This window comes from Lepisosteus oculatus, chromosome 2, assembly GCF_040954835.1.
Source record: "Lepisosteus oculatus isolate fLepOcu1 chromosome 2, fLepOcu1.hap2, whole genome shotgun sequence".
NCBI classification, from domain to species: Eukaryota; Metazoa; Chordata; class Actinopteri; order Semionotiformes; family Lepisosteidae; genus Lepisosteus; species Lepisosteus oculatus.
Genome location: NC_090697.1, coordinates 77,455,946 through 77,472,977, shown reverse-complemented (window position 1 = coordinate 77,472,977; position 17,032 = coordinate 77,455,946). Strand labels below are relative to the sequence as shown.

At 52.9% G+C, this 17,032-nt stretch overlaps 1 protein-coding gene across 1 annotated transcript; it reads left to right on the top strand.

Annotated features, from left to right (window-relative positions):
• Positions 1 to 1,328: 1,328 nt before the first annotated feature.
• On the top strand, positions 1,329 to 10,114 carry LOC102689158 (NACHT, LRR and PYD domains-containing protein 12-like). The gene is made up of 9 exons (XM_069186030.1): positions 1,329 to 1,437; positions 1,497 to 1,602; positions 1,830 to 1,862; positions 2,163 to 3,773; positions 4,898 to 5,233; positions 5,751 to 5,924; positions 6,758 to 6,925; positions 7,475 to 7,642; positions 7,958 to 10,114. Exons 1-9 carry the CDS (start codon positions 1,329 to 1,331, stop codon positions 8,148 to 8,150), a joined length of 2,898 nt encoding a protein of 965 aa, XP_069042131.1. The 3' UTR covers positions 8,151 to 10,114.
• Positions 10,115 to 17,032: the final 6,918 nt, after the last annotated feature.

Here is a 17,032-nt window from a genome sequence, read left to right as displayed (position 1 = left end):
TACTCTCGTGATCCAGATCGAGACGAGGAGACACAGCCCTGTTGTCTCATGCTTTGTGGGAGGAGTTGGAGTTTCCTTCTTAAACTGGGTTTACTTTGCAGTCGTGTTGTGACTTTTTAATGGAGTCCCTTCTGGTTAGGATATCTAGGATGGTGGGTTGCCCGGGATTCCAGTTGATTCCCAGCCGCTTTTCGAGTCCTGCTTTTCCTGGCACAGCATGCTTGAGACCAGAATTAAAAAAAAGTTTATCAACCTCGACCTCTGAGCTTTCATATTAAGCACGTTCTAATTCTGAATCAATTTGCACATTGATCACCTTTCCCAGGCTTTGGAATTCCTGCTTTGATAACAACACGCACAGTAGACTCGATTCGGTAAGTTATTACGGTGCATTTATACTTTGTTCTGTGAAATAACCTCTCTTTTACTAGTACATGCACTTGGATAGTCATGTGCAGTTACTGAATGGCAAAAAAAATATATAGACCTAAGTCATAACAAAAATGTAATTCAAGCAGACGCTATTTTTCCAAATGGCTCAGCTTCTATTAAATTAAGATCTGTCCTGGATTATTCTTTTGAAAAGAATAAACTACCTGAAAAATAAGCTTTGTTAAAAAGTCTCCCTCTCCAAATAAGACTTGAATGAGATGCTACATGTTTCTTTAGATATTTTATCATTCTCCTTGCGTATGGAATATGAAAGTGCTTATTCGGGTTTCCAGCAGTGCTTGAGTGGGTTGCAGTCAGGATACAGATACAATATTCTCAGACAAGGCAGGAACAGCTCTGGACCTGCTGTTTTATAGGAGATGGTCATTCTGGTCATGAGCCAGTGACCAGCTCTTCTGGAGCAAGATTGGCACGTATGTCATCCCTTCAAGATAAAGTACTGTATATGTTTTATGGTGGATGTACTTCCAGCTGAACTTAAGTTGTCTTGACTGACTGAGAGACGGAGCTGCAACCTGAAGAGCCCCCTCTTATTTCTTTGGGGGCCTCATTTTGTTTGTGGCAATGTTTTCCGATATACAGGTCAATAAAAATGATCTAAATTTAAAGTCAAATAAACAATCTAGAAAGGCTTTAGTGCCACTGAATTGCCAGAATCCTCGACATTTCCACTCAGTTTAGAGGAACATTAAACCGACCGTCCCCAATCAATTAATCAATCAATCGAGGTTCATTTATCAAATGCACAACAATACGGCGGTCTTGTCGGCAATGAAATGCTTTTTCCGCAAGCTCGCAAGGAGAGATGACAGAAGTTGATAGAATTAAGGTTACGGAGTAGAGTACTATAACTTATACAATTTACAAGATTAACGATGGCTGGGATCCGAGAGACGGCCCAGGATGTTTTGCTGAAACACCTGTATGACCTGGGCGAGAAGGAGCTGAAGAGGTTCTGCTGCAAGCTGAGCGAGGTGGAGCACGGTGGGCGTTGCGTACGCTCCGGACAGCTGGAGAGGGCCGACCACATCGACACCGCCAAGCTGATGATCTCCACCTTCGGGGAGCAGGCCGTGAGCCTGGCTGTGGACATCCTGAGGGCCATCAGCTACTGCCAGGTGGCCACACAGCTGCAGAGCAGCTGGGCAGGTAGGGCTGAACGAGATCGGTGGTTGGCTGTTTTGGAATAAAGGGCGCCCTCCCCAGTCCCGCAGCATGAAGAGCTGCAGCTCCCACAAGTTGTGAAGGCGGTGAGGGGCGGAGGGCAAGCAACCACAAAGGAACGTAGAAGAAAGCGAGAGGAACGTGCAGGTTGTGCTTTTACCAGCTTTTACCAGCTGGCAGTTTCTTGAAGGACCCCTCTGTTCCTCTTTCAGGGCATCAAGGCGCATGCAGGAGGGAGAGAGAAGGTAGGCTGACATCCGCTTTCCTCCTCACAGGCTCTACAGGTTAGATTAACCCCCCAGTTCTTGTTGCAGTCATGCCAGCGTGACCAGGAGCCAGGGAATCTGTCTGATAAGGGTGTTGTTCAGACATGCCAGGCGGGAGAAACTGTCGTTCCAGTGAGGTGATCTTAATTACGAAAAAGTCCCCAGTCCTTGTCTAGTTAGTGGGTGCTTGATGCCGACGTGCACCCCCTGCAGGGTGACGTTGAGTGTTGTCTCTTCCCCTCAGCGTCTCTTCATGCTGTCTCTTTCTGGGGTCCCCAGAGTACGTGTCGAGATACAAGGAGGTTATAAAGATGAAGTACGAATGGGTCCAGGACAACGCCGCCAGAGACCTGGACTTCAGCAGCTTCAGGAAGCTCTACACGGACCTGCGCATCCTGAGGAAAGGGGCGGGGGCAGGCGGGGCAAGCGGCTGGTGCGGCAGAACACGCTGGACAACGAGTGCGCCAGCCTGGGGAGCCTCCTGGTCCCGGGCAAGCCTCAGATCCTGGTCCTGCTCGGGATAGCCGGGATCGGGAAGACCTACACCGTCCGGAAGATCATGCTGGACTGGGCCTCGGGAGAGCTGTACAACCAGTTTGATTACGTCTTCCACCTGGATTGTAAAAGCCTCTGCAACGTGTTGGAGGAGAGCACCGTGCTGGACTTGATCTTTGAGAGCTGTCCAGAGCTCCGACAGGTCCCTGGGGAAGTCATTGGGAGCACCGAACGGGTCCTGGTCCTGATTGACGGCCTGGACGCTGTGGATCTGCCGCCAGACTCCGGGCCCTGGAAGGATGGGCTCGGCACAGCCAGGCTGCCTGTGCCCAGGCTGCTGCTCGGCTTGCTGAAGAGGAGGCTGTGCTCCCACTGGTCCTTGCTGGTGACAGTTCGCCCGACGGTGGTGGAGCAAATCATGACATGCAACCTTGCGTGCCAGTGGGCAGAAATCCTCGGATTCCCCAAGGAGAGGATAGATGACTACTTCCAGAGGTATTTTGAGGAGCCCGAAACTGCTGCTGAGGCTGTGCAGCACGTGAGAAGTAACGAAGTCCTGCTGGAGATGTGTGTGACTCCCCTCATCTGCTGGGTGGTCTGTGTGCTGCTGGATTCTGAGGAGAGGCCAAGAGACTCCATGACTTACATCTTAGTGAACTACATCTACACCCTTCTGAAGCACCACCATACAGACTCAGTGAGCGACAAAGAGATGCTTCAAAAACTCTGCCTCCTGGCCAGGACGGGCGTTGAACAACGAAAGTCTTGCTTTCGCATGCAGGAGCTGCCTGTAGAGCTAGCGGGCATGCCTAAGCTGCCCGACAGCTTCGTCATGAGAATTCTGACGCAGCAGGGGGTCACCAAGAGGTCGGAGTACTCCTTCACCTTGCCCGCTCTGCAGGAGGTGCTGGCGGCCATCGGCTTCGCCGGCAACGCCGCCGGAGACCAGCTGGACGAGCTCCTGTCGAACGCCCTCCTCCCGGAGAACGGGCACCTCCGGGTTGTCGTCCAGCACCTCCACGGGCTGCTCCACGAAGAGAGCTGGGATCTCCTCGAGAGCTTCGGCCTGCATCTGGGCTCCCGCCTGCGGGCTCGGCTCGCGCGCTGGACGGGCGAGGCGCTGAAGGTGTGTCGGTGCCGGCCGGAGGACAGCTACTTCCTCCTGGACCTCATGCTGTGCCTGTTCGAGCGGCGGGAGGAGGCGTTCGCCAGGGACGCCCTGCGCCAGCTGCCCGAGATCACTCTCCAGTGCATCGTGCTGGAAGGGAGGCACTTCCTGGTGCTGCGCTACTGCCTCCAGCACTGCAGGCCCAAGCTCGTGCTGCGCAACTGCAGCCTGAGGAGCCAGGAGGCCAGGAAGCTGCTCCCCCTGGTGGACAGGTGTGAAAGCTTCAGGTAAGGAAAGCTCAGCAGTGCCACAGCAGGGCTTAGTCAGCTAGAGACAGATGGAGGTTTCTAGTTTTCCATTGCCCATTCTAGCTGGTTCAAATTAATTTCAGCACACAGAGCAGGAGGCCTGACCTGAAAAATTGCCTGAAAAACTCTTTTCTTATATGGTGAATTACTAATGCATGTAATATTCAATTCAAGCTTTATTAAACTGGGGAAACGCACGGACCTTGTTTCATGGTCCAACACAACAGTACAACAAAGACCAACATTACGAACAAAGAATACAGTCCAGCTGTGCTTCAGGAGATTAGATACATCCCGGCCTCCTTGTAGCAACACCTGAAATAAGAAGATGAATGTGGGACAGTGGTAAGCTGTGATGGGGTGACTTGAGTGAGTTATGTTTTTAAGGAACTTGGAACTGCGTTTAGATCCGTTGGAGGGAGGCCATCGCCTGCTAGTGTGTCTGAGTCTGTCCAGCAAAACCCCCGTGATAAAGGGGTCACGTTTTAAATTGAGAACAAGATAAGATAAGATCACTTTATTGGCCATATACATTTTTTTGTATTAGAACATTACAACATTAGTTGAATACAACATAAGTTGTATTTCTTGTATTAGAGATTGTATTAGAACAAACGAGGTTCGTTAGGGATGTGATCTGTGAGGTACAGAACCTGACAGAAGAGGCCTGCAGCATATCCGGGGTGGATCGAAGGATTTGAGAAATGCTGCTTCCAGGACGTGCAGGGATAACGGTTTATAAACCCCGTAAGCAAGCCAGGATCTTGTCTTGCAAGTCTTCAATTCAGTTTATTTTTATATAGTGCCTTTCATAACAAGGTTGCCCCAAGGCGCTTAACAATGCAAGTGACCCTACATGTTATGAATACAGAACAGAAAAGACCAGAAGACAACGGAGGAGAGGGACCAAACACTCCTGAGTGAGGAGAAAAAAAGCCTCTAGGGGTCCAAGGTCAACTGGCTGTCCAACCCCTCTGGGCACGCTCACGTTATACAATTTAAAAAAAGGAAATGAATGAAACGCCTGTCTCGGGAGAGTGTGTGAGCTACAAGGGATGTGCAGACCGAGGAGTGATGTGGCTCTTCACTGGGTCTCTCCCCAGCATCCAGATGTCGGAGATAAGCGAGGCGTCTATGAGGGAGCTGAGCGGGTGTTTTGCGAAGATGCACCAGCTGGGATACCTGGAGTTGACCTCGAGCCCGAACAGCGACGCCCTGGATTTAACCTGTTCGACAGAGAGCGCAGCGGGCGACACCACTCTTCTTCCGAGTGTGAGGATCGAGGGCGTTCCCAGGGCCCAGACCTGCCTGCGCTGGTTCCTACAGGACTGTGGGTTCTGCCCCAGGACGCTGTACTTCCATGACCAGAAGGAGGAGGAGGAGGTGCAGGGGATGTTGGAAGTCTTGCAGGAGACGGACTGTCAGCTCCAGTGTGTCAGGTAGAGTGTGGGGGGGGACAGACCGCAGGAAGTCAGAGCCTGTCTGGAGATCCAGACTGACTGGAAGTGGGCAGGAGAGAGCAGCACAAGGGTGTGATGAGAGGACCTGCTCTGTATTATTCTCTCCATTAACTAGATCCCCTGTACTGTGTCACTGGCGTATCATACATCCGCCTTGCCTGTGTGTCTGTGTGGGTCTCGGGCAGTCGGACAGCTGCTCCCCGTGACTCAGCACGGTTCCTGTCAATCGCAGTGTGGAAGAGAGGTCAGGGCTCAGATCTCAGAGGGGGCACAGCAGGGGGACTTTTACTAAGTCAGATTGCCTTAGTAAAAAAAAATCCCATTTAAATAAATGGGTACAACTGTAAATCACTTTGGCTAAATGCACCTGCCAAATACATTTAGAATAATAAACTAGGTGATGTTTCTCTCTGTCTGATGTGTTGTTTCATTGTCTGTGTGTCAGTGCTGTGTTGCGACTCAGTGCCGGGGTGCTGTGTCTGCTCTGCTGTTCCAGTGTGAAGCGCTGCTGTCTCTCGGAGCGCAGTGTTCGAGCCCTGCTGGCCCTGCTGGAGAGCAGACCTGCCATCACCACCCTGGACCTGGAGGGGAGTGGCCTGGGAGAGGCGGGGCTGCGGCTTCTCTGTGATAGGCTGGGGGACATGGGGGGCGGCGGCCTGCAGTCACTGGGGTGGGTGGAGCTGTGTTTGGTTTGTTCCCGTTCAAACTGCCAGGAAAATCAGTGAGGAAGGTTACTGCAGGCATAAAGTCAATTCAGCCTCGTGTCTCTCGGTTCCAAACAATAACCTTTACCAGTCAAGATCATTTTAAATCTGTTATCCCTGGAAGGTTCACATGCTTTAACCCTGTCTGGAAAGGAGTCAAATGCATCTTATAGGTTATTATGCACTTAGGTATTCCCAAGATTAAAAAAACACCCGACCTTTGATCCAGCTGGGCACGTTGAGATGTTGTGTCTGAGAGTGCATTGTGTTCAGCGATGTTAACAGCTAAAATCGATTTCCACTGAATCAGGCGCAGTAGGGTATGAAAACATAATTGTCCTTATCTGTGAGATGACAGGGCGCAGGTGACCTGTGATGGGCTCAGAATCGCAGGAGGAAACCAGTGGTAGAAGTTCTGGTTGTACACGAGCCTTTCTGACCGGCACTTGCGAGAGGTAGTTCTCGTTGCAGTATTTCTGCTCTGGATGACCCGGCAGAGGAGAGCAGGGAGAGGCGTAGTGAAATCGGGACTGCAGGAAGCTCAGTTAATGGGGACAGCTGCCGGCAGAGACAGGGACTCTTACTGCTGCAGACTGGCGTGACGGGGTTCCAAAGGCCTCCTTTGCACTGTCCTGATGCAATTTTCACTTTTCTCCCCTCTGTTTCCTGGCAGCCTTAATGTATATTTCTAGTGCTTATTTCATTTTAAATCGAGTTCTTTATTTAAGTGCAGTGTGTTGTAACTGACACCAGATGGCAGTGTGCATGAATGACTGAGTTGTTCTTTGCCTCATTCCAGGCTGATGGACACCGGCTTGACAGCCGCCAGTGTCCCCGCCGTCTGCTCCCTCCTGAGGAAGACAGCGGTCAGCGCCCTGAGTCTGGGAGACAACCCCCTGGGGGACGAGGGGGTGCGGCTGCTGTGTGAGGCCCTTGGGGACCCCAGCTGCCAGCTGCAGAGGCTCTCGTGAGTCCCCCCGCGCCTGTCCCCCGGTGTCCATGACTGCAGGGACTCTCGTGAGTCCCCTCGCCCCTGTCCCCCGGTGTCTGTGACTGCAGAGACTCTCGTGAGTCCCCCTGCGCCTGTCCCCCGGTGTCTGTGACTGCAGAGACTCTCGTGAGTCCCCTCGCCCCTGTCCCCCGGTGTCTGTGACTGCAGGGACTCTCGTGAGTCCCCCTGCGCCTGTCCCCCGGTGTCTGTGACTGCAGAGACTCTCGTGAGCCCCCCCCGCGCCTGTCCCTCGGTGTCTGTGACTGCAGGGACTCTCGTGAGTCCCCTCGCGCCTGTCCCTCGGTGTCTGTGACTGCAGGGACTCTCGTGAGTCCCCTCACGCTGTCCCCTGGTGTTTGACTGTCTGGAGCAGAGAGTTTGCTTTCGAAGGAACAGGAATCGAGACTCACAGTAAAGGAGTCCAGACACGCTCCTCCCTCAGTGGCACAGGCAGTACAGACTGTGCCTCTTGCCCTGTGCTGTAACGGAGCTGCGTGTTTTCAGCCAGTGCTCTGTCTCCCGCAGCCTGGTGAGATGCGCGCTGAGTGACGGCGCCCTGCCTAACCTGCAGGTGGCGCTGGAGGGCACCCGGACCCTGACAGAGCTGCGGCTGGGCGGTAACGACTGGCCGGAGTCCTGCGCGGAGGCGCTGCGGCGCTTGTGGATGTCCTGCCGCGGCCTCAAGTACCTGGAGTAAGTTCACGCCGCGGACGGGCAGCCCATCCGCCGTCGGAGTCGCGCGCGGCGTCGTGCTCCGTCTTATTGAGTTCTTCCTGTTGCCTTCTCTTCCCGTCAGCTTCTCTGCTACTCCGGTGTGCAGCAGGTTGGAGAGGGCTTGCTTTCTGAGAAGCGACTGACATGGGCTGCGCAGGAGAAACCCCTTGGCCCTGCCTCGCGCCGCCCTGCGACGAGTCGTTTCTCCGGCCTCAGGTCTCTCTGTAGGCATCTTCCAGTCTCCTCTTGCTCAGTCTCGGCACATCAGAAATATTCCTCTCTTGTCTTGCCCAGGGGTCCTGAGTGTGGTGCATGGCGTGTTCCTATCCAGAGCAGCGGTGTGGATACGGAGGCAGGGCAGCTTTGTTGGATGGTATACCGGCTGTGGTGCAGAGGGATCCGGGCAGGACAGCTCTGGCTCCGGTCTCGGGTGCACTCGTGGGCAGGGTGCTCGCTCGGACTGCTCGGTACACTCCCTGCTGTGTGACTGGGTTTGCGGGCGACTCGGGTTTTCCTCTCGGCTGCCTGAAGGAAATGGGGTGCAGAGTCTGTGCGCTGCCAGCAGAGCTGAAAGAGGACATCATGGCTCTGTCCCTCGGCTGGCTGGGTTTTTAAAGACGCTGACCCTTCCTGGTGCAGATCGGAGGGTCATCCCGGTGGTCCTGCTGTCCTGCCAGGGGACAGTGACCAGCGCTGTGCGGAGAGGCCCTGTGCTCTTCAGCTGCAGATGAGAAAATGACACTGCAGGTCAACGCAGGCCGCGCCTTGTGGGTTTCATAACCTGAAACTGGATTTTCTTTCTGTACTAATATTCTTTTTTACAAATTTGTTATAAAGTAATACATTTACAATGTACTTTTTTTTTACAAACTTTGTGCAGCCTCTCCAGAAAGTGGGGTGTGTGTTTTGTAAAGTACAGCTTTGTTTTAGAACATTTAAAAGGAGGTCGGTCAAATCGTTTGTAGCCGTGGGGCTCTGGGTAAATGAATCACAGGATGTTTCTGAGGTCATGTGAGGCAACAGTCATGGCATAATGATCACATTGATTGTGGATAAAAGAAAAAAAAAACTGCAGTGAAATACGAAGCAATTCAAGTATTATGAAAAAAAGTACAGCGTACCAAGTCATAGAACATCAGATACAGGCCATTGATTAAGCAAAGCTTTTCAAAAGCAGCCTCAGACTCGACTATACTTGACGCCCAGCAGAGGACAGGTAACCTCGCTCGGCTGAAGGCCTTGTCTTGAGTCGTGGTGTGCAGGACCTGTCTCAGGCCCTGTGGTGTTTCCTGCTGCAGCTGTGAGCCTGATCTGTCGTCAGCGGGGACTGGTGGGGAGAAATGCCCGAACGGGCCAGGGCGATCAGGGCAAAGGTCACGGACTGTCTGCAGCCAAGAGTCGCCACCGAGCCCCTCTCCTCCGGCTTGTCTCCCACTGAATCCCAGACATGCAGAGCTGAGCATCGTGTTCCTGACGCCCGCCAGCCTTCGTGTGACGAGCTGCTTCAAGATCTCGGTCCGAAACAAATCTCCTGTTCATTTCCGAGAGTGACCCTGGATCTCCTTCCCATTGTTGAGCGCGAGGTCATCCTTTCAGGTGACTCTCTCAAGACCCAGGTGTTCAGAAGGCCCGAGAGTCGGGTCGGGTCAGGCCCTCCTGCTGTCCTTGTCTGTTCCAGACCGAGATCTTGAGGCACCTCGTCACACTGAGGCCGGTGAGTGTCAGGAACAAGGTGCTCGGCTACGCATTTAAAGATGATTCTCTTAAGTGAGCTTAAGATCACGTGATGCAAGAGGAAGACCTTGTTGAGAATGTTGTTTCCCCTGCTGGCCTGTCTTCCCTTGATGTGGACTCGGCACTTTTCACTAGGTGTCTGAGCGCTGTCTGAGCCCTTATCTCCAGAGGTGGGCAGTGACCAGTCTTCTTCTTAGCTCATAGGCTCTTGCTCAAGGTCAGTACCACCGGTTTCGAACTGCAGCTGCACATCAGACCTCATGCTTGTCTGTGTCGCACGTTTTTCACCACTTATTGGTCTTTGAATGTGCACAAGTGCTGTAAGGTAGAATCTGTTTAAAATTGAATTCACTGGGCCTGTCAGAGCAGGACTGGTCACTGCCTATCATGCAACATAACTGTTCCTCCTACCTTTCAGTCTGGAAAGTCTTCTTCAGGCGTTGCTGTCTACAGCCCTGTAGACAAGAATCCCTGCTGTTTCCTCGCATGTCCTTCACTCAGTAAACTGCTACACGAGCAGTGAACAGAGTGCCTTCAGCTGAAGCAGATGGGTGACCCTGATATTTGGGGCCTGTATCTGTCCTCTGCAGGAGCCTGGCTCTTAGGCATGCAGGAGTCTGAACAGTGATCAGATAGATGGACACAGCCTGTCTTGCGCCTTTGTGCTTTAAAGAGCCAAGAATCCCATTAAAATAAAACTGTGCCTCTTCTCCAACAGTGGTGCGGGCTGAAGCAGTTTTGTTAGGGCGTTATACCAGTGTGCTCCACTAGGTGGCACTGTTGTACGGCGTACAGAAATCTTCCTGCTAAACGCAGGGTCTCCAGCTCAGGTCCCCAATGTCCTCTGTCTCTAGTCCACCCCGGCTCTCGGCTGGTTGGTCAGTTATATAAGTGCATGTATGACTGTGACACTCCTAGCCAGGCCCTTCTGTACACAACTGTACCTTTCAGAGAGTGAATGTTTTCAGTAATCAACTGTAAAACAGCTTCAGATCAATCTGATGGAAGAATACAGGTGTGAGTGGTTTTAATTGAGTAGCCAGGTTGGACAGAAAGAGGAGGTAATAGTCATTACGGGAATGGAGTCTGAGACCCTGGACTTAATGAGAGATTTGTGAAAAGATAAGATCACGTTCTTTATTGGCCATATACAATTTCTCATATTAGGAATTTGTCTTTTCACAGAACCCAGCTTGCTCTCCATGAGACACACAGACGGGAGAGAAGCTGGGGGTCAGAACGCAGGGTCAGCTGTTTATACAGCACCCCTGGGGTTAAGGACCTTGCTCAGGGGCCCAATAGCATAGGATTCCTCTGGGGGCCACAGGATACGAACCGGCAACCTTCCAGCTACAGCCCCAGGCACAGATCCTTAGCCCCACGGCCACAGCACCGCCCAACACAACTGAGGTCAACAGATGCACCGTGCAGAGGACTCCTAGCTGTGATGTGGCCCAGTGGCGGCGGGTTATTCACTGGCAGTCTGGTGTGGCGTCTCCACTGCGCCCTCGCGCCCGGGCCTGGACAGCCCTGTGGCCAGCGGTCAGAAACACAGGCTGAAGGCAGGGAGCAGCGAAACAGCGGACGGGGGGGATAGCGCGCTCTTGCGAGGCAGGTGCTCGAGGGTCACTCTCCTGGGCTGACCCCGCAGTGCCGGAGCCCGGCGGGCCCGTTCCCCGGCTCGGCCCGCTCGCCCTGCAGCTGAGCAGCAGCTCCTCAAGGCCTTGAGAGACAGTGTGGGAGAAAGCGTGACAGTGAGCGCATTGTGTTCCCGTCTAAATATATCTCCTGATTCAGGCACTGGCATGGTGGGAGAGGAGTTTCCATGGCAACAGAAGGTGTGTAGTTGTAGGACCAGATGAGTTACTGCAGTGGAACTGCCCGGACACGTTCACGAGCAGCTGCACACCTGAGCAGCATCCGCAAACGGCCAGAGGCCAGCTGCGAGTCGGGGCCCTCCCCTCAGAAGCAGTATTGTCTCTCCCAGGGGAAGTTTCCCTTTTCTGCCTGACACCTGTTTAAAAGTTGATTCATCCTGCATGCTGGGAGAAGATGGTAAGAGGAAAGCATTCCTGTCTGCTAGCCTCTGAGCTGTAACCTCTCACTGGTTTCATTCTTCCCTATACCAGAACTGTGCTTGGTAAACTGCTGTACCTTCCAGTGCCTCAGCTCTAACCACTAGCCCACACTGCCTCTCTCTCTCTCCCAGTGTCTCAGCTCTAACCACTAGCCCACACTGCCTCCCCCTCTCTCTCCCCCAGTGCCTCAGCTCTAACCACTAGCCCACACTGCCTCCCTCTCTCTGTCCCAGTGCCTCAGCTCTAACCACTAGCCCACACTGCCTCCGTCTCTCTCTCCCAGTGCCTCGGCTCTAACCACTAGCCCACACTGCCTCCCTCTCTCTCTCCCAGTGCCTCAGCTCTAACCACTAGCCCACACTGCCTCCCTCTCTCTCTCCCAGTGCCTCAGCTCTAACCACTAGCTCACACTGCCTCTCTCTCTCCCAGTGTCTCAGCTCTAACCACTAGCCCACACTGCCTCCGTCTCTCTCTCCCAGTGCCTCGGCTCTAACCACTAGCCCACACTGCCTCCCTCTCTCTCTCCCAGTGCCTCGGCTCTAACCACTAGCCCACACTGCCTCCCTCTCTCTCTCCCAGTGCCTCAGCTCTAACCACTAGCTCACACTGCCTCTCTCTCTCCCAGTGCCTCAGCTCTAACCACTAGCCCACACTGCCTCCCTCTCTCTCCCAGTGCCTCAGCTCTAACCACTAGCCCACACTGCCTCCCTCTCTCTCTCTCCCCCAGTGCCTCAGCTCTAACCACTAGCCCACACTGTCTCCCTCCCTCTCTCCCCCAGTGCCTCAGCTCTAACCACTAGCCCACACTGCCTCTCTCTCTCTCTCCCCCAGTGCCTCAGCTCTAACCACTAGCCCACACTGCCTCTCTCTCTCTCCCCCAGTGCCTCAGCTCTAACCACTAGCCCACACTGCCTCCCTCTCTCTCTCCCAGTGCCTCAGCTCTAACCACTAGCTCACACTGCCTCTCTCTCTCCCAGTGCCTCAGCTCTAACCACTAGCTCACACTGCCTCTCTCTCTCCCAGTGCCTCAGCTCTAACCACTAGCCCACACTGCCTCCGTCTCTCTCTCCCAGTGCCTCGGCTCTAACCACTAGCCCACACTGCCTCCCTCTCTCTGTCCCAGTGCCTCAGCTCTAACCACTAGCCCACACTGCCTCCGTCTCTCTCTCCCAGTGCCTCGGCTCTAACCACTAGCCCACACTGCCTCCCTCTCTCTCCCAGTGCCTCAGCTCTAACCACTAGCTCACACTGCCTCCCTCTCTCTCTCCCAGTGCCTCAGCTCTAACCACTAGCTCACACTGCCTCCCTCTCTCTCTCCCAGTGCCTCAGCTCTAACCACTAGCCCACACTGCCTCCCTCTCTCTCTCTCCCAGTGCCTCAGCTCTCACCACTAGCTCACACTGCCTCCCTCTCTCTCTCCCAGTGCCTCAGCTCTAACCACTAGCCCACACTGCCTCCCTCTCTCTCTCTCCCAGTGCCTCAGCTCTCACCACTAGCCCACACTGCTTCCCTATTCTTCAGCAATGGGCTCCAGGTTCCAAACTTGCTATTCTGTCCATCGCAGTCTGACCCTGTGCTGTCAGAGGAATCAGGTTCGGGTTTGTGGGCTGGTCAGGGGTCAGGGGTCACGAGTGCCTGACAGGACTGGGGCGATTTGTGTTGGGTCAGGGGTGCGTTCCTGAGAAGAGGGAGTGAGTGATCCCAGCCAGTGGCAGCAAGATCTCATCACCAAGGGCTGAAGATGAAGATCTCTGCAGCTGGGTCTACAAGCTCCAGCTCTGCCTGGGACTGAACAGAGCTGAAAGTCTCCCTGTGCCCCCAGCTTGTGTTGCAGGTGGCTGTGATCTCACACTGTCATCGCCTCAGGGCAGGTTAAGCGCAGGAACACTGCAGGGGTTCGATAGCCCTACGGTGGACCTGCTGACGGCTCCTGTTGGCTGATCTGTGTTGTTGAACGTGACTAGAACCCTTCATGGTCTCGCTGTCGCTCGGGTGCTCCATCTCCCACAGGCAGCTTTCAAACCCACTCGAGCCCTGAGGCTGCTGCTATGCCACTCTGCCTTCGATGCTCTCAAGACCACCCCGGTCCAGACTCCTGCCAGCACTCAGACAAGTGGTGTTCTAGCACCAGAGTCCTCTCAGAAGGCAGTCAGCCCATCTCCTGGCTCCAGCAGTCCTTGGGGGACGTCCTGTGTCTGTGTCCTCTGCAGTGAGTTAGAGACTCTCTGGGATTGTGGCTCTGCTAGTGACAGAAACTGCACTTCAAGTACAGGTTCACTTTTTACTTAAAACATTGTTACATGAGTTTGCAGTTTTGATCTTTATCAAAACACATTAATAAAACTTCAGTGAATCATCAGTGAAACAGCTGAAAGTTTTAATTATTAACAGTCTTGCCTATGGAAGTGATTTTTTTCATGTTGCCTTTTCCCATGTTTTCATACACTGTGTGGCTTTTGCACAGATCTGCAAGTTCCTCTTCGGCTGCTGCTCACTCACCAGGAGGGAGAGGAAGTGACCTCATTTGTGTCTGCAGATGGCTCTTGGCAGTGATGCATGAGCGCAGCTCCACTGACAGAGACACGCATTACTGTACATAGCACACAGCTTACACAGAGGCAGTCACACTGGCACCGAAACACACACTTACACAGAGACAGTCACAGTGACACAGAGATGGAAACACTGGCACTGAGACACACACTTACACAGAGACAGAAACACTGGCTCAGAGACGCAGACACGCACTTACACAGAGACAGAGACACAGAGACACAGACTTACACGAAGATGCTCATGCTCACACAGAGACGATCACACTCACAGACTCTTCAGACCTGTAACTCACACTTTGTAAAAGCAGCAACAGGGAGAAAACTGATGTGCCCCCAGTGCTGGAGGAGTGATGTGATCACTGACCAGATGCCATCTTGACCCTTGTCACCCCACTCTCGTCACATTCATCAGCCACTGCAAGAGAGAGGTCAATCTGCACCTACAAAGCTGTGCCAATTATCCTTGAAGACGACGATATGTTTTGTGTGCTTGAGAATTATAGTACTGGACGCCTGTGACACATGGATGACCGCCAGAGGAGCACAGATCTCCTGATCATGAGGAGCAGCAGCACCAGGAGTAGCTGGGGGCTCATGTATCCCACTGGTCACTGTCGGTGCCTGGAGTCCCACTACGCCAGCGAAGTGGCTCTCTCCCACTGACACACGAGGGAGGGCTTGGTGGCGCGCTTTGGCCAGGCCTGGCTCGTGTTCTGGCAGCACAGGCCCACGGGCTCTGGGCGAAGCTGCCCTAACGTGCCTCTTGCTGTGTGGCAGCTCGGCCGTATCTCCACACGGCCACACTGGAACACCGAGCAGCTGCTGGTCACCCGTCAGCCGAGAGAAACCCGAGGCCGACTCACATTCCGGCTGGTCAAACTTCAAGTGGGCCCACATACTGAGAAAAAACCACCACCAATTATCCCTCACTTTCCCTCACGGGATCAATAAAGTATCTATCTATCCATGCATGCCTGTAGCAAATCAAAGTAAATGAATTATGGATACTGCTGAGAAGACTCCGGCACCAGTGTGATGAATCGGTCACTCCAGATTGAGTGACTGACTGCTGCATGAACTCTAGATCGCCTCAGCAGTGAGAGCTTATCGTGTTCTGGTGATGCAGCGCTTTAACGTGTTGAAACCTGGGAAAAGCCATTTCCTTGATAACTGTGAATGTTTTGCCATTTTAAACTGGTTTCTTTTGATGATCGGTATATATCTTACACAGTACAAACTCAGGAATGCATCAAAAGTAGACTTTTTATTGTCAAGTTGGAAAAAAAACACTTCAAATGTACAGAAAACTGTCTCCCAAACGTGAACCCAACTCTTTCCCCAACTTTTTCTTTTAAATTGTTACAGATCTGAAAGTTTTTTTTCTCATTAACCACAAACAGACCCTGAAACTCTTTTTTTTTCAAAAATGCAACTACTGCTGGGAGAGGAAAAAATAGGAAACTGAAGCATTAAAAAAAGAGCAGAAGACAGATTCTCCTGTAAAACTGGAAGATGGTTGTGCATAAATAAGAGCAGTTTTTGTTTCTTGTTTTCAAAAGTTTAAAATACCAGAAAATGGATGCCCATATTATTAGTTTGAAGAGAGTTTGTGTTTTGGCATACACAAATCCATACTGCAGCCTTGGAGGAAAACACTGTTGTGTGTGTTGTATAAATATGACGTCCACAAAATTTGGAGTAGCCATGTAGGAGGAGAGGCCGATTAAAACGTTTACTTCTTTAAATCAGAATTGGCCCCTCGTTTTCTGAATGTCACTACAAAGGTTTCAAAAGCGACCCTAGAAACTGTTGAGTGCAAACGGGTTGAAAAGTGTTCCTGATTAAACGTCACTTTGCAGAGATCGCTCCGAGTCCTTAGGAAGCGTGTCTGTGCGGCGAGGGGTCAGAGACCCTCGGGGCTGGAATCGGCTGGTCATCACGCAGAATTCCGCCTCCACTGCGCGACCTCGTCCAGCCCGCAGCGCCCGGGGGGCTCGGTGGACAGGAAGTGGCAGAAGCCCTTCAGTACACTGCTGTGGGTTGGATGCCAGGTTATGGACTATTGCTTGAAGGCGGAGGAGTGCCCTGCCCAGTGTAAACCCCTCTGAGGCCTGCGCGAGTCCCTCGGGCTGGTTCACACAGCCACGCCCTCTCAGAGAGCCAGGAGCCCTGCAGCCAGCCTCCTCCTAGGAGGGACCAGTGATATCGTGGTGAAGAGCTGGCAGACTCGCGGATGGCAGGATCCCCGCCCAGGTAAACAGAGGCAACTTCTACCTTGCCCGGCTCGATAAGGACCTCATCCATACGACCTAACACTATAGGCAGAATACAGTGAGCGGGCTGGGCCTGCTGAATTTCTGTCCTGCGTCGTCTACAGTCTCCTTGAGGAATGCTGCTGTTGCCAATGAAGAGGCCTCTTCTGTTATTTCCCACATTCCCACAAAACCCAACACTATTTTGTCCTTTAATCCCTCTTACTGGCAGCTACATTTGCCAGGCTTTTGCCCTGACAAGCTCTGCTGCACTGAAGCAGCTCGGCTCCTGCCGACTCCTGCACTGCAGGCCTGCTCTTTAAATACCCCTCGTTAGAAATTCCAGCTTCGGCCCGAGTGGCTTGGCTGTAAACGCATCTGGTCTCTGATTTGGCTCATTCCTTCTCCCGCCTCCTGCCTCTTGGTCTGACACCTCGCGAAGCTCCCAGTGAGCTCCTTCGTCTTTTACCTGTTGTCTGGCTAGAGACCAAACGTCAACGCACAGCTCCTACTCAATAAATTCAGAATGTGGGAATGGGGGTGTTGTGTGGGCACTCTAGATAGTGTCTGTGTAGTGTTCCCCTAAACAAGCTAAGCATGCACAGAAGCACCCCACAAAGGACTCTGCTCTTGCTAGCCCAGCTGTGAGCTATGGAGCCATCCTTAAAGAAAACTGAAACTGAATGAAACCAAAAGCCTGCAGGTTGAACAGCCATGCTAGTCCAATATAAAGGAAATGTTAACACTGAC